The sequence below is a fragment of the Zonotrichia leucophrys genome, chromosome 19, assembly GCF_028769735.1.
Source record: "Zonotrichia leucophrys gambelii isolate GWCS_2022_RI chromosome 19, RI_Zleu_2.0, whole genome shotgun sequence".
Lineage (NCBI taxonomy): Eukaryota > Metazoa > Chordata > Aves > Passeriformes > Passerellidae > Zonotrichia > Zonotrichia leucophrys.
Window position 1 is genome coordinate 1308418 of NC_088188.1, and position 24656 is coordinate 1333073.

The window sequence follows — 24656 nt, forward strand, 5'->3', positions numbered from 1 at the left end:
CAGCTCCTGAAAGGTGCCTGTGCTCAGCTGGGGCTGGGCTCTGTCTGCAGCAGCACTGACACAACCAGAGCACACAGCCTCAAGCTGCACCAAGGGAAACACAGGTTGGATATGAAGAAAAAGTTTTTTACAGAAAGGTGATAAAGTTCTGGAATGGCTGCCCAGAGAGGTGCTGGAGTCCCCATCCCTGGGTGTGTTTAACAAAGCCTGGATGTGGCACTGGGTGCCAGGGTTTAGTTGAGGTGTTGGAGCTGGGTTGGACTCGATGATCTTGAAGGTCTCTTCCAACCCAGTGATTCTGTGATCAAGTTCAGCTCCTGGTTCTGCACAGCCAGCTCAGGAATCAGCTACAGCCCAGGCTGCTGGGGCTTTAGGGAGCCAGACTCTGCAGTGCTGAACAAGGGGTCTGCTGGCTGTGAGCTCTGGCTCTCCCTGGGTTCAGGAGTGCTGCAGGGCAGAGCACGCATGGTCAGGCCTGGCTGCAGGGCAGAGCTGTCCCCACTGATGGCTCAGCTCTGGTGACATCTCTGCTGCTCCGGATGTCTCGTGTGTCCCTGCTGAGGCTGTGCAGGTGTGTCTGTGCTGACCCCAACCCCGGGACAGGGACACACCAGCTGCTCCACTGTGCCTCAAGCATCCTCAGTGCTTTTCTTGCTTCTTTTTAAAGCAGCATTTCAATCACTCTTGGAAGAGAAACATCTTTTCTGAGCTGCGACTCAAAGCTGCTTTTCTTGGCAGTATAAATGTGTCCTGCAGTCACTTTTTTTTATCTGAGCTCTGCTGTTGCATCGATTCTGTTCTAACCTGCTGTTCATGTGAAAGAACAAATCCTGGCAATAACAGCAGCACCAGAAAAGCATTTTATAGAATCACAGAATCACCCTGAGCTGGAGCAGCCCCACAAGGACCATCGAGCTCAGGGTGATTCTGGCCCTGCTCAGGACAGAGGTTTGAGCTCTGCTCTGTCAGCTGCATCTCCTTGGCTCATTCACCCAGAGAGCACATCCCTGCTGCCTGGGGGTCCCTGCAGCCTCCGTGGCTCAGCTCTCAGCCCAGCCCAGGCTGGTGTGGCCCAGCTGAAGCTCCCTGAATGACCCAGTGGCAGTGCTGATGCCTCAGCCTCGCTGCAGGGCCCTGGTGCCCAACACAGAGCCCGCAGAAAGGAAACAGATTCCATCTGCCAGCAGCTCTGTGAGACAGCACAAAGGAAGGGTCAAACGAGGAGCAACAGCAGGGAAAAAATCAAATAGAAAAATCTGTAGTGTCTGTCAATCCTGCCTTTTAACTGGCTCGGCTGGGCTGGCAGGGACTGCAGCGAGGAGAAGTCAGGCCCACTAATCTGATTAACGGGTGATTAAAGGGCAGCCACTGCCAAAGGAAGGGGCTGAAGGGTTAACAAATCCCACACTCCTCACTGGAGGAGACAGAACACTGTCTGCCTTGATGATGAAATGAGTGCAGTTTTGACAGATCTGGGGCTGCTGTGCTTAACCTCTCCTGCAAGGAGATTTTGAGCTGATTTGCTCTGTCAGAAGAAATCGTTCCCACTGCCAAGCACTTCCCTCCATCTGAGGATTTAGCCAGCAGCAGGGAGCACAAACAACTTGGAAATCACTTGCTGTAAACTTGTGTGCATCTGCTTTGCTCTCTGGCCTTGCAGGAGCTGTCCTGTAACTCACCAGAGCTGTGAAGTGAGGCCACCTAGGCAGAGGGGAAAAAGGGCTGAGATCCATCCTGAGATCCTGAGATCCATCCTGAGATCCATCCTGAGCTCCATCCCTCCATCCTGAGATCCATCCTGAGCTCCATCCCTCCATGCTGAGATCTATCCTGAGCTCCATCCGTCCACCCTGAGATCTGTCCTGAGAACCTGAGATCCATCCTTCCACTCTGAGATCCATCTCTCCATCCTGATATCCATCCCTCTATCCTGAGATCCATTCTTCCATCCATCCCTCCATCCTGAGCTCCATCCCTCCTCAGCCATCCCCAAAGCTGGATCACCCTCAGGTCTTTATCCAAACTCCCAGAGCAGGACAGAGACTTCAGCAGGATGAACTGCTCTGTGTCCAACTTTCTTCTCCTCATAAAGCACAGGAATTGTCCAGGATTTTCCATGAGATTTGGGGCAGATTCTTCAATAAGAAGCCCAGAGAATTGCACAGTCACAACCAGCACAACCAACACTGCTTGTGCTCAGCAAATGAGGGGGAAATGGGGCTGGAAGAGAAAATCAGAGGAAAAATCCAGGAGTCCTCTCTGCCTTCAGCCAGGTCCAAGCCTGGGTGTTTGAGAGAAAAGTGGAGCTGGATGTAGCAACAGCTGGTGCTGGTGAAGAGGAGGACAGACAGTTCTGCCATCCCAGAGCTCACTCCAGCCTTGGGCAGAGATGGGGTAACATTCAACCTTCTGGCAATCTGATAGCCCTCAGTGGGCTTTCCATCCTGTAATTAACCCAGAAACTGTCGGGATCTCTGTCAGAGTGACCCCGAGAATGGTTAGAAAGTCTCTTTTCCCAGCCTGGCACTTGAAGAAGGAGTCAGAACTCTTCATTTCTCAGTCTCAATGTTGTTTATTGTATTTTATCTATAAAATTCTTTCTCCTGTCCAGCTGAGGTCCACTCAGCAAGACAGAGGCACTCTGTCTACCCACAGGGCAGTGCTATGTCTTTATACTAAAAACTACGTGTACAATGTTTACAGTTACTTTCCAATACCTATCACCTATGTTAGACAGTGAGCTTCTACTCTAAACCAATCCAGAAGTGCCACCATCACAGCAGATGATGGAGGCCAAGAAGAAGAAGGAGAAAGGCTGGACATGCCCAGATCCCTCCATTTTGCCTCCTGAACCTCCATACCAAAAACCCCAAAATCTACTTTTCCACCCTGTGATAACTTCACTGTTATTCTACTTAAACTGTTGTGGCTTGCAGATCTTCATCTAAGGTTGGTAATTTGCTCCATGGGTCATAATCAAACCCACAGGTGCTTTGTGCTCTGTGCCAGGGTCTCTGAGCCCCCTGGCAGGGGTCTTGGCCATCCAGGACAGCCAGAGGGGTGTTCTGGGTTCCAACAAGAAACTTGCTGAACAAATGAACTTTTAGCAGCAGCCAAGTATCCACATACAGAGTAAAGCAGCATTTTCAGTTTTTCCAACCCCCTCTGTGTTCCAGCACAGGGCCCAGGGAAAAGCCTCCTTGCTTGCCCTGTCACTGCTGATTTAGAGCCTTCCCACATCCTCCTCCAGGCTCCAGACTCTCTGCTGAGCATTTCCCCCCTAATGAAGGAGCCCTTTGGTGCCCTCCATGCCCTCCTCTGAACCATTTCCAACTCAGAATCACCTGGAGCTGCAGTCCCAGAGCAGGCAGGGTGTGAGCAGCCAGAGCATTTACTGTCAGCTCCTTTCCAGATAAATCCCCCTGGTTCTGCTGCCCCTGGCTCAGAGGTGCTGTGGGCAGGAGGACAGAGCTTCATAAGGCACAGGAGGGTGTTGCAGACATCTTTTTATGAAAATCCTTCTTGGGAGTTTCTTCCTCCTGAGAAGCTGAGGGGCTTCAGGGACAAAATGCAAACATTGATTATCTGCTGCTGTGGAATGCAACAGGTGCATCTGGGATTGGTCTCATGTAGATGTTTGGAATTAATGGCCAATCACAGTCAGCTGGCTTGGACACAGTGTCCGAGCCACAAACCTTTGTTATTCATTCTTTGCTATTCTATTCTTAGCCAGCCTTCTGAGATGAAACCTTTTCTTCTATTCTTTTAGAACAGTTTTAATATAATATATATCATAAAATAATAAATCAAGCCTTCTGAAACATGGAGTCAAATCCTCATCTCTTCCCTCATCCAAGAACCCCTGTGAACACGGTCACAGGAGGGACATGGGCAGGGAAATCTGTGGGCTTGCAGGACCCAGCATCAAACGTGGCTCAACCATCACAAAACCTCCACCTCTGAGGGACCAGCCACGTCTGGAACAATCCTTACAGATAAACCTGCTCAGCTGGAGAGCCACAGCCCTTCCAGGTGATTGCAGGAGCATTTGTGCAATGGCTGCTCATGCCTTTCAGCTGCCAGGACTCTTGAAGCTGCTCCATTTGACTTGCAGGAGCTAAATGCTTTCCCTGATAACACTCAGCTGCTTCCTCAGAGCACAGCTTTAACACAGCTTTCCTTTCTCCCGTCCTGTGATGCTTTCCACAATGAAAGCAGCCAGCCCCAATGCCCCAGGACTTGCTCTTAACTGGAATGGAAATGTGGGAGCCCAGGAAAAGAAATGTGATTTGCACTTCTTGAAGATGTGCTGAGAAATGCTCAGCAGGAGCAGCTTCATCCCCTGAGATCTCCAGCCCTGGGTCACATTTCCTTGTACCCATAAAGAATATTGCTCTTCTCCTTCCATAAAGCCCTGGATTTACACCAGCAGGGTGGGAACTACCTGAGCATAACCTCCAGCAGATATAACTCCTCATTTATCTACAGCTCAGATAATGGACCTGGGGGCGTAGATCAGCCTGGGGAGCAGGCACTGTGCACTGCCTTAAATGTTGCTATAAAATAAGGAGGTTTATGAATTCCTGTTGTTTAGTTAATCATCGATTTATTTCAGCACCCTGCACGCTGCAAGGCAGCTCAACTTGAGGGGAAAAAGGAAAAGAGATACAATTTTATGGGAAGATAAAAAAAGAGGTTTATTATATATAACCATTAGAGTTCCTCCTTCAGATGTTTCAATGTCTAATGAAATTTAAAGCTCTCTCTCTGTTTTCCTCCCTCCTCTACAGTGATGATTGCCTTTAGATATACACCCCAGTTACAGTAACATAACCAGAAATGATGGCATGCCATAGGTATTTTATTATGCATTCAGTTTTTTAGGGCTCAAATTCTATTTGCACCACAGAAACCTGGTCAGTAAAACTGCCAGAACTTCTGCAAAGACAGCAAAACTGACAATTCCCCATTTCATATCACATTTTCAAACATATCTCCCTCTTAAACGTTACAGGTCTTCTAAATTTGATGCCAATAAACACATTTTCTCCTTTAAATGTGTCCCAGAAAACCAAGCAAATCCATTAAACACAGCGAGTGCTACCCCTGGAGCAAATGAAACCAGGCAGCCCAGGCTCACACTCCCCTGGCTGCTCATTTTGGGAAGATACTTCTCAATTTTATTTGACATAAAAGTGTGGGAATGGGGGAAGAGGATTCAGTGTCTACGTGTCCCTCCCAGAAAATGAAAATGCAGCTGCTGTAAATGTTTTTTAAATTTAAATGCAGCAGAGATTTTAGAAGGAAGAGGCACTTTGAAGCAGGATGTAGGGCCGAGCTCCTTGGCGTGGGGAGCAAATTTCCACCAGAGGGTTTTGGAGGCAGGGATGACACAAATGCCCCCCATCCCACCCCTTCTGTCAGAAGGGTCCTCACCTCCCCCAGGGATGGGGATACAGCCCCTGGCTCCTCAAACCAAGCACCAGCAGAGCAGCAGAACCTGCTCCAGACCCTCCAAAGTAACTGAATCCGAACCTGTCCCAGTCCCTCACCTCACCTGGGGACACCAGACACCCCCTCCATGGGCTGCACTTCCACTGGGCACCCATCCACACGGGATGCAGCTTCAACTGCTGCATCTGAGCTTGTACAGGAGGAAAAAACTCTATTTTCTGGCTGTTCCACCTGTGATAGATGACTAAGGTGATGGCTGACTCTCTGTCCTAGGTTACAATATTAAGATATATTCTCAAGAGCTGCTGAAACCAGGAGGGGCACTGTCTTTTGTTAATGGGCCCATCAATGCCTTGCCCATGGCTCACAGATAACTCCTTCCAGGAGCCATTTCTGTTTAATGGACCCCCCACATGACTCAGAATGAGAACATCCCACTGTGAGATGTTCCACCCAGGGGGAGGAGCTCAGCATTCCCACCTGGATATAATCTGGGGTTTGGGACAGAGCAGGCAGCCCTTATCCACTGGTTTTCCAGAGGACAAGAGCTACCAGGTGGTTTCTACAGGATCACCATTTCAACAAGACCATTTCATCTGGATTGCTACCAACATCCTGACCAACAGAGTGTCGAGTTGTATTCTGACTCTGTCCATGGTTTTTCTTTTGTATTATTGCATGTATTTAATTTTTTTTCCCCTCTTCCTAATAAATTCTATTTCTGACTTGGAGTCTCTCACTGGTTTTGCTTTCAAACCAGAGCACTCTCACAATTAAAATACAAATGTCATTGTATATACGTTAGGAGCAGTTTTATAGATTTATAGTTGTGTTTTACCCCCCTTGTGCTGTTCTCAAGGGTGCCCTGGGTTTGGGACATTTGGGAGGGTCACTCGTTCCTGTGGCAGCCCCTGAGCTCCAATCAAGGTGTCAGGCAGGGATCTCCAGCACTGGGCAGGGAAGGAGGAGTCCGTGGACAGAACTATGGGAGGGCCTGAAGGGTTAAAGGGAAACCTCCATGGTGTGGGTGAGCACATGGTGGGAAAATCCTCTGCTTCCAGATGCTATGTTTTCTCTACTCAGTCTGCTGTTGTATTTTTGATAAGGTTTAATAAACCTTTTAAATTCTTGGAGGTGAGCATTGTTTTTCTCACACAGCTGAGGTAACCAGCCTGCTCCTGCTGCTGAACACTCTCCTCATATCATCCCAGTGCTCATCCCTGAACAACTGCTTGCTCCTGTAATTTAATCTAAATAGACAACAGAGCTCTTGTAAAAATGAGACAAAAGACACGGCAAGACACTTCTGTGTGCCTGACAAAAGCAGCAAATGATGGAAGTGAGCAGTTCTGAAGGGCTTTTAAAATGGTTCACTTGGCTGATTTTGGGCTGTCAGCAGAAATTACCAGTGAGGTGCCCTGCTGGGAAGGGCCTGGTGCTGCTCCTGCCATGCTCACATCCCGAGCCACAGGGACCTGCCTCTGCTTCCTGAACCTTTTGGGAGCTCTTCCCCGTGGGCTCAGGAGCAGGTGGAGATGCAGCCCCAGGACACAAACCCCTGGCCAGGAGCTGCAGCCCAGGGGCTCAGGGAGGAGCTGGGAGAGCCTTTGGCAAAGCTATGGAGAAGTGATGCCCTGCTCTGATGGATTTGGCTGTGGCTGAAGGAGCCTGGATGGCACAGGGGCTTTGTCAGGGCAGGAGCTGCTGGGAACATCAGGAAACTGCATTTTTTTCCAGCTCTGCTTTTTTCAAGTGTGGAATGAAGACATCTTTGCTGGCCACTAAAGCAGGAACATCTCCTGTGACTGCCCACCTCTGGAACAAGCACAGATAAGGAGAAAACAATTTCTGCCAAAATATGAGCTCACCAGGCTGGTGAGAGGCTACAGGATCTGGAGCTGGCTGAGCATAAACCAAAACCACAGGAATGCTGGGTTTCAGTGTTCACAGCCAAAGGCCACGTTCCTGACCCTGGAATAATCCAACAAGGAACATGAGCTTGTTGCAGACCCACAGAGCTTCAAAATGGCCAAAGCCAAAATGCTAAATAGAAACCAGATGTAATTCTGTACATTTAGATGGATTTAAACCCAAAATCCCAGGAAGGAGAGGGGGAGCACTGAACTTGCAGATGCAAAGTTTGTTTGCAGCTCTGCAGCTGCAGAATTGACCAAATCCAGCCTGATGGGGGCTGACAGCTGAGCCCCAGGTGTGGGTTTGGGTTCACTCTGCTGGAGCTCACAGATTGGAGGGGACTGGAAAGAGGAAAATGTGTCCTGACAGCACAGATTTCACAGAGGGACGGTTCATCCCTGGGATTTGCATCAATTCCCTCAGTTCAGAGCTCCAGGAATAAAATGGGCAGGCACAGGAGCGACCCAGAGCAGCTGGGGATCACACTGGGAACCCTCCTGTGCCACCTGAAAGGTGAAAATCAGCAGCTGCCTGTGGTGCTGTTCACAGGGGTCCCAGGATGAGGGAAGAGATGAGAATTTTGACTTCATGTTTCAGAAGGCTGATTTATTATTTTATGATACATATTATATTAAAAGGAAATGACATACTAAAACTATACTAAAAGAATAGAAGAAAGGATTTCATCAGAAGGCCAGCAAGGAATAGGAATGGAACGGAGTGATAATAAAATCTTGTGACTGACCAGAGAGTCCAAGCCAGCTGACTGTGATTGGCCATTAATTACAAACAAGCACATGAGACCAATCACAGATGCACCTGTTGCATTCCACAGCAGCAGATAGTTAATATTTACATTTCATTTCTGAGGCCTCTCAGCTTCTCAGGAGAAAAACTCCTAAGGAAAGGATTTTTCATCAAATATGTCCATGACAGTTATCTCCCTTTGGTGGGGATCAACATCTCAGGATAGACAAGACCAGAGAGCCAGACGTTTCTTCATCATTCACAATCTCTTTGCCAGCTTTTCTTAAACATTTAAAGGTTCCAGCACCTTCCCCCAGTCCTGGCTGAGCAGTTAATATCCAGTATTTCCTCTGGGAAGGGAACAATCAGCTTGAATGATGCCAAAGGTGCAGTGAGATAAAGGAGACGCTGGATGAGCTCAGCCCTGAGCCTGCTCATTGCCAAAGCTCCTCCTGCACACAGGAGCTCCTCCCTGGCCTGGGAGATGTGCAGGACGGGCTGTTCAAAGGGCTGGGCACAGACCTGAGGGATTCCCAAGCTGAGGAATTCCCTGGCAGAGGCACCCAGGGAGCAGGGCAAGGACAGAGCCCAAGGATCCCCCTCTGTCCCAGCTCTAGTGCAGATCCTGGGGGTCACCCTGTGCCTTGGAAAAGCAAAGCTGCAGATTTTCCATCCCATTTTTCACCTTAAATTCAATATATTTCCTCCAAATGTGAATTTATGCCTAATTGTCTCTCTCAGTTTAGCTCTGCTGCTTTGACAGAATGAAACACCTCCTAGAAAAATAAACTGGGCTTCTCTGTGCCTGAGGCAGACCCAGACAGCTCTGTCCTCCCTGGGATTACACAGGAATTCTTCATTATCAGCTGCATCATTTCCAGTGCTGGGAGATTCTGAGGCTCTTTGCAGGCTGAGCTTCAAGGCACAGATCTGATATTAAGCAACTGCAGTCAGCACAAAACTGTATTTCTTAATAAAGGGAAAACTCCTTTCTTAATAAAGGAAAAACTCAAAAAAAAAGGTGATCCTGCCCTGATTGATGCCACTTCATTTGCATATGCCCACTAGCAGCACTTTGGTTAATTAACACATATTTTGTGTCTGTAGATGAATATGAAATAATGGGTTTGGTACTGAGGCTTTGGGTGTAAATTCAAGCACTGAACAGGTTCACTTCCCCCCTCCTGTATTTTCTGTGTAAATAAGACATAATAACTCCTGAGAAGGTGGTGGCACATGACAAAAGGCAAGAAGAATGTACTTGTATTTTAGAGCCAGATGAGTTAATTAGCTCATCAGATGGAAGCACTGTTTGGAGGGGCAAGGATGAGGAACAACACCTTCTTCAGGGGAAAATTAAATTCTGGACATATTAACTCTTATGGCTCAAGTTCAGCTCCAGAGGCCTCGATCCAGAACTGCACTTAGGCAGGCGGAACAGCACCCCCAGAATGAAAAGGGCTGCCCAGGTGGCTGAGGTTAAGTGCTCTGCTGGATCCCAGCCTGGGCACTCAGAGCTGGAATTTCATCTCATTTTCTGAACTGCTTGCTGCACCAGCAGCTTCCAAGAGAGGCAGGAGATGCTGCTCTGATCCTTGAGCAGAAATACCCCAAGAGATCCTTCAGCTCCATGGCATCCAGTGCCTCAGGGGCAGAGCTTTCAGCCAGAGCCAAGGAAGGCTGAGCCAGCCCTGAATCCTCTGGGATGTGAGGCAGGAGGAGCTGGGGTGAGCTCCAGCACCAGGAGCTGCTGAGGATGTGAGCAACAGCATCTTCCCTGCTGAGGGACTCCTGAGGAAAGCCTGGCATCAGGAGAGGGATAAAAGAGCTTGGACACCTCTCAGGCCTTAGGCAGAGGTGCATCAGAGCCATCAGATCATCTCTGAGCCAGCAGCCTGGCTGTGAATAATGAATCACCTCAGAGGAGGCAGAGAGCTCCCTGCTGGAGGGAATTCCCTTCCCAGGGCTCTGACTGGGAATGCTGCTCAGGAGGAGCCCCTCAGAGCTCTGGGGTCACAAGGACCCTGCAGGCAGGGATAAATGCACAGGGATATGGGAATGCTGCTCAGGAGCCCCACAGAGCTCCTGGGGTCCCTGCAGGCAGGGATAAAGGCACAGGGACACAGGAATGCTGCTCAGGAGCCCCACAGAGCTCTGGGGTCACAATGACACTGCAGACAGGGATAAAGGCACAGGGATGTGGGAATGCTGCTCAGGAGCCCCACAGAGCTCTGGGGTCACAATTACACTGCAGACAGGGATAAATGCACAGGGATATGGGAATGCTGCTCAGGAGCCCCACAGAGCCCTGGGGTCACAAGGACCCTGCAGACAGGGACAAAGGCACAGGGATGTGGGAATGCTGCCCAGCTGTTCCCACTGGGATCTCAGGGTGCTCAGGGCTGTCACACTCTCAGGGCTGTCACGCCAAGGGATAGGTGCCAGGCTCAGTGCCAGGCTCCCCCTGCTCAGGGAAGGAAAGGGGGGATTTTCCAGGATGGCTGGAGGAAAAAAAATGATCAATTCTCACCAAATTTGGCTAGGAATTTTCTCCTCCCTGTGTAGGGGGATACAGTATGGGTAAATGAAGGTGTATAGAATGTTATCTTATCCCCCAATGAGTTGCAGCTGGACCAATTACTAAAGATTAGGAGCAGGCCTAATGTTAACAGGCCACACCTATAGCCAATAAGAACAGTGGTATAAAAGAGTGGATTGGTGGGATCTGGAGTCAGATGGCTGCTGCAAGGACCAAGAAGAGTCAGTGTTTAGAGGAGCTGCTTGTGAGAAACATCAGAAGGTATGAAACTGATGATATGGCATCCTTGCACTATAATGATAATAGAACTCTTGATATATAAGACAACATCCCTATTGTACTGAAGCAGTCCCACAGATCTGCAAGGACTGGGAATGCTGTGGGAGAAGGGAGCCAGTGAATGTGAGAGGATTTAAGGAGCTGCTGGGGTCCTGGCAGAGCCCAAGGATGCCAACACCTTTCCTACACCCAGGAGGGGCTGCAATTCCTGCCCCAACCGAGCTTCAGGCCCACCAAATCCCCCTGAACAGGGCACAGCAAGCATGGGGAGTCTCAGGGTCTGTCTGGATCAGAGGGAGCCATGGGCTGGACAGGGCACAGTCCCATAGGGATCATCCAGAGCCTTTCCCAAAGCTCTGGAGCCAGGCAGGATCCTGCAGCCAGAGCTGCCAGCCCTGCCCTGCATATGGGGCTGGAGACAGACACAGGGAAGGGTGGGAATCAGAAAAACATAACCTTCCTCAGACACTGAGGGGTTTCATCTGCAGCCCTGGGAGAAGCTTGGATTGATGTATAAATACAATACACAGACATTAGGCAGAAAAATCATAAACTTATGTTTCTGTAGCTGTAAGTAAGAATATGCCAATGATGCCTCAGGTTCAGCTTTTATATTTTTCACATTCTGTGCTGCTTTAGTGTGTGGGTCTGGGCTTCATATTAGGGAATGGTGAGCTCTGTGCACAGAGCAGGGAGACAAAACAATTCCTGCTCTAGCTGGGCACCAAGAGCACAGACAACATGGGCTGGAGAGAGAAAAACAAGAAGGATGGGAGTGCATGGGCTAAAGCTGGAACTGGACAATGAACTGCAAGATGCAAATGGAGCACAACTGATCAAAGTGTGAGACCCTGTGACCAGATGTGCATTTTGTGACCATTTTGGGTTGTGCTGCCCAAGGTGTATCCATGAGGTCTCTTAATAAATCCCTGCTTTATTCTTTAGCTCTGTCTAGCCTCTGTTCCAGGTCAGCCTTCAGAAGGCATCACCTTAAGTAAGTGAGAAAGTGCATTGATGAGATGGTGAAGGGTTTATATTGCAGGGGCGTGGCTGTATAGAGTAGCTAAGAGTTTAGAAGTTATAATAGTTATAATAATATGTGAGCATGTGAGACTGAAGCCATTGGACAAAAGCATCCACAGTGAGCAGAAGTAAGTAAAGGTGATAGGTGAGAAAAGCAAAATAAACCCTGTGGCAACTGTCCATTGGGTTAGAAAGTTCTTGTGACAAAGAACTTGTGACTGCTCCTGAGCTATGGCTGAGTTCTTGCTCCTTTAGAATCTCACAGCCTCTGAGACTGATGTTTGTCTGAGCAATAAATCATTCCTAGCCCCAAAATGGTCCCATCCCTTCATTTCTAGCAGTGCCAATGACAGGGGAGCACACCCAGCCCAGGACACTGAAGGAGCAGGGGCTGCCCCAAACACTGGGATTGGGGGGCTGGAAGGGCAGCACCCACCCAGCCTGGCCCTGGCACCAAACACAGGCTCTGCAGCGATCCCACAGCAAGAACTGGGGCATCCCAGGGATTTGGGTGTCCAAAGGGCACCCAGGAGGAGATGCTGGGTGCTGCAGCCACGTTGGATGGAGGAGGAGGAGGCAGGAAGGTCTCCTGAAGCTGGAAATGCAGGGCTGGGACAAGGCTGAGTCACAAACCCTGTCACTGCTGTGTCTGCAGGCTGGGATGGAGTGGGCAGGCATGGGCTGTCAGTCTGCTCCCTGCCATCCCATCAGGCTGCCAGGACCTTCCACAGACACTGAAAGGATTGATGTGCAGCCTTGGATTGATGTAAAAATACAATGCACAGACATTAGGCAGAAAAATCATGTTTCTATGTTTACTTATGTTTCTATACTTGAAGTAAAAATATGCCAATGATGCCTCAGGTTCAGCTTTTGTATTTTTTCACATTCTGTGCTGCTTTAGTGTGTGTGGTCTTCCAGCTGCACTCCCTGTCCAGGAGGAGTTCAGATGAGAAGGAAATGCAGCTTAACCAGCTCTGAGAGCCTCAAAATGGGGGCTGTTTGTAAAAGGAACAGGTCTGACCTCAAAGTCCTTGGGAGAGGACAGCAAAGCCTCACAGACACCCCAAACACACTAAAAGCTGCTTGGGAATTTTTAACTCTGATGTTTTGGGTTGGAAATCACAGGAGTGCAACAGCATTGATTACATCTTACGAGGAATAATCCTGGAGCTTAGGGGAAATCTGTAGTCAATGAAGAGAGACTGTCATCCCTGGAAAAAGGCAATGCTCACTGAAACAGGGCTGCTCCTGCCCTGCCTGAGTCACCGACTCCAGAAGAGGGAAAAAATCAACTTTGTGGCTCTGGCTGAGGTGGGAAGGGACCCGTGTGTCCCACAGCCCCAGCAGGTGCATCACAAGTGAGTCTGCTCCTAAGAAAGGACAGATAAAAAGACAAAAAATCCCCTTGCTTTGTAGTCACGACAGGCAGGGAACTTTCCAAAGGCTTTAGGAAAATTATGGGATGAAAAAACTCCTCATTCCTCACCTCAGCTCATGATGAGCCTCATTTCTTGGTGTCACATTTTCCTTGGCATTTCCCAAGAGTGTTTTTTTGTCAGAAGACACAAAGTTCAGGTTTGCTGGGAGTTGGATTTTAGGGAGAGATAAGGCTGGTTTTTCTGGTTTATGGGGTAATGTCACAGACATCTTTTATGAAAAATCCTTTCTTGGGATTTTTCCCTCTGAGAAGCTGCAGTTTCAGCAACAAAATGTAAACAATGATTATCTGCTGCTGTGGAATGCAACAGGTGCATCTGTGATAGGCCCATGTTGGATGTTTATAATTAATGGCCAATCAAGGCCCGAGCTATCTCAGACTCTGAGAGAGCTGCTTTTATCATTCTTTTCTATTCTATTCTTAGCTTAGCTAACTTCTGAGGAAACCTTTTCCTTCTATTTCTTTTTAGTATATATGTAATATATATATAGTGTATAGTATATAATGTAATATATATATCATAAAATAATAAATCAAGCCTTCTGAACATGGAGTCAACATTCTCGTCTCTCCCTTCACCTGAAAACCCCTGTGACCACTGTCACAGAGTAATTTATATCCCAGCACACACAGAGCAAATGTGCTGATGCTCACCTCAGGGAAGAGGGAGGGCAGATTCCAGTGCTGGTTCCAGGCACCCAGGAGTACTTTGGAGGACAGTTGTCCTCCAGGGAGAGCTGCTATAAAACAGCTTCCCCAGGTGTCACAGACATCTTTTTATGAAAAAATCCTTTCTTTAGGATTTTTCCTCCTGAGAAGCTGGGAGGCCTCAGGAACAAAATGTAAACAATGATTATCTGCTGCTGTGGAATGCAACAGGTGCATCTGGGATTGGTCTCATGTGCTTGTTTCTAATTAATGGCCAATCACAGTCAGCTGGCTCGGACAGAGAGTCTGGGACAGCTGCCTATGTTATTCTTTCTCTTTCTGTTCTTAGCTTAGCTTGCCTTCTGAGATGAAACCTTTTCTGCTATTCTTTTAGTACAGTTTTGATGTAATACATATCATAAAATAATAAATCAGCCTTCTGAAACATGGCGTCAGATCCTCGTCTCTTCCCTCACCCTGAGAGCCCTGTGAACACGGTCACATTGCCCCACAGAGGATGGAGAGATGGAAGCCCAGGAGAAGTTCAAGTGGTGGAAGTCATGCCCAAGAAACACAGTGTGGTATGGAAGCCCAAAAGCCAGCTCTCCTGGGGACACTGGAAGTGTCTTTGGAGTCCCCAGCTGGGCTGGGAGCACCTGTCCAAGGAGTCTCTCAGTGAACAGAGTCAGTGAGAGCCAAATTCTACAGCAGGGGAAGCTCAGACCTCACCAAAATGCAGCAGGAAGAACAACATGGGTGAGTGAGAGCAGAGTCAGAGCACGGCAGGAGCTCCCTCAGGGTGTCTGAAACCCACCGGTGAAGGGCACAAAGAAAGCAAACTCTTCCAGATCCATGGACCTGCCTGTTGGGACCCAGGACATTGCTCTGGCTGCCCTGGGTGACTCCAGACCCTGGCAGGGGCTCAGAGACCTTGGCACAGAGTCACAAACACCTGTGCCTTTGATTTTAGCCCATGGAAACAATTACCAACTTTATATGAGGATTTACAAGCCACGAGAGTTTGAGTAGAATGATAGTGAATTTGTCACAGGGTGAAAAAGTAGAATTTTGGGGATTTAGAATGGGGGTTCAAGAGGCTAGATGAAGGAATCTGGGCATGTCCTGTCCTTCTTTGTCTTCCCCTCCATCTTCTGCTGTGATGGTGACACTTCTGGATTGGTTTACAGTAGAGACAGACTGTCTAACATAGGTGATAGGTATTGGAAAATTATTGTTAATAAAGTACACCCAGTTCTTAGTGTAAAAAGCCAACAGCACCCCAAGGGCAGGGGCTGTGCCACAACCTGACCTGCTGGACAGAGCTCAGCAGGTCAGAGACAGAATGGAACAGATCAGAGAAAATAAACAACCATGAAAAGCAGAAAACCATGGAATCTCAACTTCTTTGGTCATGGGGCTGGGAGAAAAAGTGATTTTAATACCTTGGGAGCCATTTCAGCAACACCAAACCTGAGACCTGCCCAGCCTTGTCCTGGCTCCACAGCCCAAGAGCCCCAGGGCTGCTGTTCCTCTCTCCACATCTGGGTTTCACCACCCAGGCCCTGGACAGGCTCTGAGCTGGCCCAGTGTTAAAGCAGCCCCTGACAAATCCCAAGCACTGCCTGCCAGAGGCACCAATCCCAGGAGAATCAGTGGAAAGCTGACACCTGCCAGAGTTTGAAGTGACAACGAGGCATGGCTGAGTCCTGAAATGGATTTCTTCACCCACCAGTGACTCTCACACGGTTATTGCACGGGCAGAGCCGTCACATTTCCCAGCAAAGATGATCAGAGCCTTCCCAGCATGAAAATCAGCTTGTCAGGGACAAGAGGAGAATCAGCTGGGGTGACAATCAGTCCTTCCTCCCTGCTCCCCTCTCCAGCAGATAACAGGGATGACAAACCCTTTATTCTCAGAGGGAGGTGATCTGGGCACCTCCTGCCACCCCTTCCCCAGCAGGGACAGAAACAACCCTCAACTGCTCAGGAACAATCCCAACACAGCTCCACCCCTGCAGGAGGCTGGGATGGAGAGCATTTTATCAGTTTAGAAAACAAGAGCAGAGCTCCAGCCAAAGCACCCTCGAGCACCCTGCAAATCCCGAGCTGACTGCTCAAATGGCAGAGCTCAGAGCTGGGCTCACACTTGTGCTGATTCCTGCTCTTCAAACAAATGCAGGCAGTGATTGGGTATTGTTCAGGGCTGCAAATATTTCTTCCCACCACACCACAATCACTCTAAAGAGCAAAATCTCCTCTACCAGGGGTGCAGGTACAAACAAACAGATGGAGGTTGTGTATTCCTGGTGTATCAGTATTTCTGAGAGCTTTCCCAAGGTCAGGCCTACCCTGGTCTTATTTCCCTCCAAATTAACTTGATTTTTATTTGGAAACATCCTTAAGCCCTAATTTCTAACTGGATTTTGGTGTCTGACAGATAAGATACTTACAAAATACTGGTCTGGAGTTTATATTGCTGGCATGTTTGGAGTGTGGGGTTTTCTGATTGATTGTTTCAAACTCTTTTTATGTTTAGGGTTGGGGGTTTTTTGGGTTTTTTTTGGGGGGGGGTTTTGTGTGTGTTTTTTGTTGTTTTATTCTTTTTGGGCTTTTTTGGTTTTTTTGGTTTTGATGTTTGCTGACCTGCAGGAGTCTCCAAGGTCCTGCAAGGCACCAGCATATATGGAGTAGCAGCTCCATACTCCTTGTGCCTGAAGATGGAGGAGGGAGAGCTGATCCATCCCCTCACAGCCCCACACAGCAGTGCCAGATGCAACTCCCATGGCTGATAAAGACAATTTCTCCAGGTTTTTGTGGTTTCCCTGTTGGTTTTTCCACATCTTGCTCCAACTCCACCATTTCTTTCCCTGCTAGGTGAGCCCAGAATTTCATTCCCGGCTGGAGGGAAGGACGTGGAGCAAATCCCGAGGAAGCCCCAGAGCTGCTCCAGGGCTGGAGCCAGGGTGGAGAGCTGGGGGTGCTCAGGATAGAGATGGGAAGGATTTGGAGAGACCTCAGAGCCCCTTGCAGACCCTAAAGGGGCTCCAGGAGAGCTGGAGAGGGACTGGGGACAAGGGATGGAGGGACAGGACCCAGGGAATGGCTTCAAATGGACAGAGGGCAGGGATGGATGGGATGTTGGGAATCAGGAATTGTTCCCTGTGAGGGTGGGCAGGCCCTGGCACAGGGTGCCCAGAGCAGCTGGGGCTGCCCCTGGATCCCTGGCAGTGCCCAAGGCCAGGCTGGACATTGGGACACCCTGGGACAGTGGGAGGTGTCCCTGCCATGGCAGGGTGGGATCAGATGGTTTTTAACATCCCTCCCAACACAACCAGTCCATGATTCCATGGGAATCCCACTCCATGTGCCCCGTGCACATAAATTCTCTGGCTTGGCAGCACCAGTGATCTGCCTTGCTGGATTCAGAGGACAAATCTGGGGGGAAAAAGTCTGGGATATTAAGAGGAGATGCCACGCTTTCCTTCTGGAAATATTTTTAAAGCTCCAGGCCGACCCCCAGCCAATTTAACAGCAGCAGTAAAAGCAGCTCAAGTCAGTGGTTAAACCTCAAAGGGATCCCTGAATTGTGCTTGACTTAATGAATCCAATAATCGATTCCTGCAGCACAAATAAGGTGTGGAATAGATCAGCTAATAAGCATTCTCAGTTAATTGCTTTCTTCAAGTGACAATTTGTACAAATGATACCATCAAAGTAGTAATAATATCCCTATTGATTAAATTAATCTCGAAAAGACAACTCAAATAACTTTAATTAGCAATGCATGACACAAGCACAAAATACTCTGAAAACAACCTTGCAGCCCATCCCAGACTTGGAAACTGTGGCAGCAGCCATGGCACAGACTTTGGCATCTTTATTCCAGCAGATCCACACAATTTTATGGAGCATCTTTAGGGAATGTCTGTGACTAACCATGAAAAGCCATTAAGCCTCCCTGCAGAGCACAAGAGCCCAGGCAGCCTCCCCACTTAGTCACACTCACTGAAACCCAGGGCCACAAACAGCTCCAAAAGAAATGAAAACTTTCCAGCAGGAGGAGCAGGGATGGGGAAAGAAATCTCTGTGACAAAATTCCCAGCTGGAGCTGCCAGGGACCCACAGCAGCAGCAGCACTTTCAAACCATGAGATTGGGCACCATGTGGTTTTTTGGGGTCCCCCAAGGCAGGAAGGAAATGATTAATCTGGCTTTATGTTCTTAGAAGGCTATTATATTATATTATATTATATTATATTATATTATATTATATTATATTATATTATATTTATTATGCTATACTAAAACTATACTAACTAATTAAAAACTCGTGACTCTCTCCAGAGTCTTAACACAGCCTGACCATGATTGGTCATGAAGTTAAAACAATTCACATGTTGGATAAACAATCTCCAACCACATTCCAAAGCAGCAAAACACAGGAGAAGCAAATGAGATAACATTGTTTTCCTTTTTCTCTAAATGCCCCGCCCTGAAGCATTTATTTAATTAATTTATTTAGTTTATTTATAATCAGGACTCTTGTACAGGGCTTTGGCCCTTCCAGGTTAGTCCAGCCCAACCTTCTCAATTCTTTATTTCCATTTCTTATTCAGATTACTCAATTTATTTTCCCATAACAGGTTACCTTGTGCTTTTGCCTGAAACACTCTGAATTTTCCATGCCCTTCTTGTAGCCTCAATGAATTTATTACTTTTTTTTTGTTCTTTGGGCAGTTCTGACTAGATTTTTCAGATATTTTGGTGCCAAAACTGCTGCCAGGATTTGAGGTCAGGCTGCACCAGTGCAGAGCAGAGAGGGACAATCACATCCATGAAACATTTAAAAGTGCCCCAGGATTCTCAGAACGAAGGTGGAATTTGCACCATCATCAAAAAGAAGCACTTTCTGCATTTATTTTCATCCAGGAATCACTGAAACAACCAAGGAGCCCCCAAGTTACCTTTGGGACTCCAGACAGCCACTTATCAGGCAAAACAGCAAAACACCCACAAATAATAGATTTTTGGAGCTCAATAATCTTTAAAATTCTACTTTCTGTGCAGCCTTACAAGGCAGATTTTATAGTATTTTGCCTCTCAAAACCACCTGTAATTTAAAAACCTTGACCAGAACATGCAGCATGAGTGTGAAAATGCATGGCTTGGAAACTTAAGCTTGGGAAAGTCACTTGGGGAACAGAAGGGGTTTTTTTTCCCCACAAGAATGTTTATGGGCCTTTCTAAAAAATTCAGCACATGAACAAGAAGAGGACAAACGCCCACCGCTTTCTCTGAGACATCCATCCAATTTTTCCAGTTAAGAAGCCAATTTTCAATGAAATTCCTCCAAACCAGGCAAATTAGCTGAAATTACTGTGAGAAGAGCAGCTCCACAATGAGACCAAAAATCCCAAACCCAAACAAAGCAGGAGAGGCACGAGAGGAGCTGGGATTGGAGAGGGATCTCTGCAGCCCCACTGCAGGATGAGCAGTAATTACTTCACAAGGAGAGGAGCTCTGTGGCACATTGAAAACCTTTTATTTCCACTCCCTTGTTTAAGGGAGATTATTGCTCCCCATAGCCAACAACAACAGATTTCCTAAGTTTCCTGTGCCTTGCCAGCAAAGGAGATATCCTCTGGTGAATCTCTGAGCTGAACAATGATTTTTCATTTTTACAACAGCACAATCAATGCAATTTTCCAGTTAGAAGTCTCCAGCCTCCCCCTATCAGCTCGTTAATGCACAAGTGTACTCCAAAGCATGCCTGGAAGAATCTCCACAGACTCTGCCATCCCAGGTTACTCTGAACATGGAATTCATCACTTATGAATCACTTCAGTGTGTGTAAACACTTGAATCACTAAGCCAGATCTAATATTGTACACAGCAATCAGGGGATGTTGTCAGGGGGAGGCACTGAGGCAGCTCTGAAATCCTGCCTTGTAGAGTTTCACTGTTCAAAGCAGCTTTTGTGCTTGTGAGCACGTTTTATTTGCAGATGCTAAATGCAAATGGAAAATATTTGCAGGCTTTGTGTCTTCCTGAGACACTCAGAGGAGCCCCAGCACCCCCAAACACTGCTCACCCAACTGTGCTTATTAAAGATCCCTGTAACTTCCAACAACACTGTGACAACACAGCCAGGTTCAAGCTGGAAATGCCACTTCATCCCAGCAGCTTTTTGCATCAGCTCACACAGATTGGAATCCGAGGAAAAAAAATGAAACTCATCCCCAGAACCAAGTCATTTTTCTCCCGCAAAGTGAAATTAAAACGCTGCGAATGCCAGAACCCCCCAGCTGCCCTGAGGATCCCAGTCACTGCTCAGCCCAGTGACACCTCTGGGCTCCTGGGAGCACCCTCAGGTGACATTCTGCTGCCCATGGCACTGACCTTGATGCCCAGCTCGATGTTCTCCCCTCCGTACACGTCCATGCCGGGGTCCAGCAGCCCAATCTCGCCAAAGAATTTCCTGTTCACCACGAAGGAGCAGCCGATCATGGCCGGGGTCCTGCGGGAGAGAGCACAGGGGACAGTGAGGGACACTGAGGGACACTGGGGGACATGAGGGACACTGGGGGACACTGGGGGACATGAGGGAACTGAGGGACATTGAGGGACATCGAGGGACACTGCGGGACACTGAGGGACATTGAGGGAACTGAGGGACATTGAGGGACACTGAGGCACACTGAGGGACATTGAGGGACAACTGAGGGACAGTGAGGGAAACTGAGTGACATTGAGGGACATAGAGAGACATTAAGGGACATGAGGGACACTGGGGGACATGAGGGACACTGGGGGACACTGAGGGACATTGAGGGACACTGAGGGTCACTGGGGGACACTGAGAGACAGTAAGGGAACTGAGGGACACTGAGGGACATTGAGGGGCATCGAGGGACACTGGGGGGCACTGAGGGACATTGAGGGAAGTGAAGGACATTGAGGAACATTGAGGGACACTGAGGGACATTGAGGAACATTGAGGAACATTGAGGGACACTGAGGGACATTAAGGGGCATTGAGGGGCATTGAGGGACACTGAGGGACACTGAGGGGCATTAAGGGACACTGAGGGACATTGAGGGACACTGAGGGGCATTGAGGGACACTGAGGGACATTGAGAGACACTGAGGGACATTGAGGGACACTGCTCCACCCCTGCTGGCCCACGGGCTCATTGCTGCTGGGCTCAGCTGCCTCCCACCGCTGCTTGTAAGAGCCTGAATAAGGGATATGGGACTCTAGGCTGCTCTTCTAAATGCAGCTTATTGTATACAAAATGCAGTTTCTTGTATACAAAATGCAGTTTATTGTGTACAAAATGCAGTTTATTGTACCCAAGGTGTTACAGCAGCCCGGGATTATGGGTGACAGAGCTGTGCCCACAGCTGTCAGCTCCAGCTGCAGGCAGGCCTGGAGACCCTGAGTTTAGGTTACATTGCATTATAGACTTTTCTTTGCTGAGCATCTTCATACAGTAGTACCAATCTTGATTGTATTTTGGGTGAGGAAAACGGTTGCAGTTGTTTTTTATAGTTATTTTCATATATAACTTCTATAGCATATAGGTAGAAGTTGAGGAGGGTAAGTTTAGGGTTGTAGATGATAATGATTGCTACCAGCCAAGGTGGGAGATGGAAGAAAAAGCTAGGATTTTTCGGATTTGAGTTTGGTTCATTCTACCAGGGCTGCCAAGAGGATAGCCAGGATAGTCAGCTTTTATCTATAGCCTACCATAACTACTGTAATTACCATATTCATGTTACTGTTCTCCAATCACTAAAAGTCAGTACATTACAGGTTAAGCTAGAAGTTGTTTCTCAGTTTTCCTGCAGTGGAAAATTCTGAGACCTTTTTTCTCCTTGCCACATTTGCTGCCTTGTTTGCCTGTGCTCTCTTTCTGCTTGGTAAAAACATCTTCTCGTTTGGGGTGGGTTTATCCTTTGCTCTAAGCCATAAAATCCCCTTTAACTAACACACCCTTTGCCTCCTTGGTTATCCAGTGAGACTGGCTCAGCAATTCTTTTCTTCTAGATCAAAACTTGCTTCCATCTCTATTCCTTCTTCATATTCTTCCTTCAAAAATCTTTCTGCTAAGCATACATATCTGTGAGATTTTCTCGTGAAACTTTCATCCTTCCCAACAACCACTCATCCCAAAGATTTCATGGCTATGTGCCTTTGAAGGCATTGTTTTACCACTGCAATAAATGCTCGAAAATCCAAGCTCATTTCAGGCTGTACAGACTGGAGGAAGGTATGCCTGGAGTTTTTATGGAGGAGCTCTCAGGCTTTGCTTTACTGGAAATACCTCAGGGTGTCTGTGGGCAAGGGAACAACTCTGCCATAAATGAAGGAAATATAATAATGGAAGTATAATAATGGAAATATAATAATGGAAATATAATAATGGCCTTTCCCTTTGTCTTAAGTTATATATGGGTGTGTGTATTCTATCCCCATCTGTCAGAGCTGGGGCAGTTCTCTGCTGTTCTTGGGGCAGTTTTTTCTTTATCTCTCCCACAGCCAACCCTCCCTCCAGGAGATCTCTGCTGTCCATGGCCACTGAGTGTCCCTGCAGGGCTGATCCAATCCCAGCATCCCATGGGGAGATGCTCCGCCCAGGGGAGGAGCCAAGCATTCCTACCTGGATCCAATCTGAGCCTGGCACAGCACAGCAGCCTTTGCCCCCTGCATTGCCAGAGGAGCAGCTTTCTGCTGCCCTGCATGGCCAGAGGGAGCCCAGGCCCATCTGCAGCAGCCCTGGAGCTGCAGAGGAAAACTCCCCCCTTGTGCAGGATCCCTGCTGCAGCAGAGCCACAGCTGGCACTGCAGGAGGGCTGAGCCCCCATGGATGGGGCTGGGACACCGCCCTGACACACAGGGGGCAGGGACTGCTCTCCCTCTGGCTGTGGTTTGTTGTTGTTGTTTGTACTATTGCATTTGTATTTTAAATTTTCCTAGTAAAGAACTGTTATTCCTCTTCCCGTATCTTTGCCCAAGAGCCCCTTAATTTCAAAATTATAATAATTTAGAGGGAGGGATTTCACATTTTCCATTTCTAGGAAGGCTCCTGCCTTCCTCACCAAACACCTCTTTTTCCAAACCAAAACACCCTTCTCCTACTTCCAGCTTGTCTGGAATGGAGTAGACTTTAGGATGGGTATTTTTAGGGTATTCCAGGACAGAGCATTTCCAGTTGGAATCACAAAAGAGCCATGGCCACCAGCAGCAAGCTCACTGCAAATTCATAGAAGCAAATCCTGTAAAAACTGTTTGGAGAAGCATCTGTGGGGTCACTGCCCAGTTCCCCCAGTATCAGCAGGGCTCAGGGTTAGGGATCAAGCTGTCACATCCATCCTGCACTTCGTGCCCTCCAGCTCAGAGCTCTCAGCTCACACTGCAGGAGCAGCCAGGGACAGAGAAATAACCCAGAAAACTATGAGCATCAATGGAATAGCACAAGGAGGGAGGAAAATCACAGTGCCAGGAGTTAATTTGTCATAACTGTGCAATTTTAAGGACATTCTAGATGGTTGTGTTTACAAATGACCCTCATTACTCACAAACCCATGGACCAGCTCTCCAGCTGCTCCAGCTGCCCTGAGATGAGCATGCAGTTGTGATTCACAACACACTGAGATCACATTTCAGGGGATTTTTGGAGTGCTTAGCCCTCGTGACCCTCTCCATAAAAGTGCACTTTGCCCAGAGCCCAGCACTGCACATCCCACGTGGTTCTGCTTGGGGACACTCTCAGCTGCTGCTGCTGCCATGGTGTGTGCACTGTCTGCCCCTGGGATATTCCCTGTGCTGGAACAGAAACAGAAAAAGCATTTTCCCATCTGACTGCTGCTCTTTGGATCTGTGCTGTAAAGGAAAATCCCAGGGACCCACTCAGTCCAGCAGGGAAGTGCCAGTGAATTTTACAGGGAGGGGTTGGCCATGAAGACCCCCAACATCCCAACACAAGGTCCTGACAGAGGCTGATTTTGGGAGCTCCAGGGCTCCTCTGCCCACCCTGAGCTCTCAGCTCTGAACAGGGGGATGGGATGCCCATTGTCACCCTGGTTTTTTAAGATTTTCTAAGCCTTCTGATGTTGACATTCTTGTAGCGAACTTTCTCACACACTTTCTGTAAATAACTCATTGTTTTGCATTCCTTTATGGAGGAGGAGAAATTTGATGGACTGCTGGTTTGACCAGTGTCATTGGAGAGGTGGCACTGTCACCCTCCAATCCACTGCCACATTTAGAAAACTATAAATGTTGGAGTCAGAAAATAAACTTCCCTTTTTCTTCACCTTAAGAACAGCAGTGTGAGCTTGTGTTCTTTGGTGTCCTATAGTGACAGCCCATCCTCACCTTTGTGAGCCCATGGAAGTCCCAGGGCCCCCAGGAATGGCTGCTCTGCAGAGGGAAGCTGCTCTCGAGGCAGGAATGGGCTGACAGGATCCTGTGGGGTAACAGCAGCCCCCAAATCCTGGCCCAAAGCCCATTCCAGCCCTGTCCAGGCCATGGAGCACTCCAAGGCTGGACTGAGCAGATTTGGGCTGCAGAGGTGGAGAACAACCCTGAATTCCCCAGAGCTGGCT

The 24656-nt window shown here is 48.2% G+C and overlaps 1 protein-coding gene across 1 annotated transcript in view; it reads right to left on the bottom strand.

Moving 5' to 3' along the window:
- The window catches only part of GALNT17 (polypeptide N-acetylgalactosaminyltransferase 17), a 235410-nt gene that overhangs the window by 65933 nt on the left and 144821 nt on the right, over positions 1-24656 (bottom strand). Inside the window, exon 6 of the mRNA XM_064729185.1 lies at positions 20444-20561. Within this exon, the coding sequence (XP_064585255.1) occupies positions 20444-20561 (118 nt within the window). The remainder of the gene's footprint in view (positions 1-20443; positions 20562-24656) is intronic.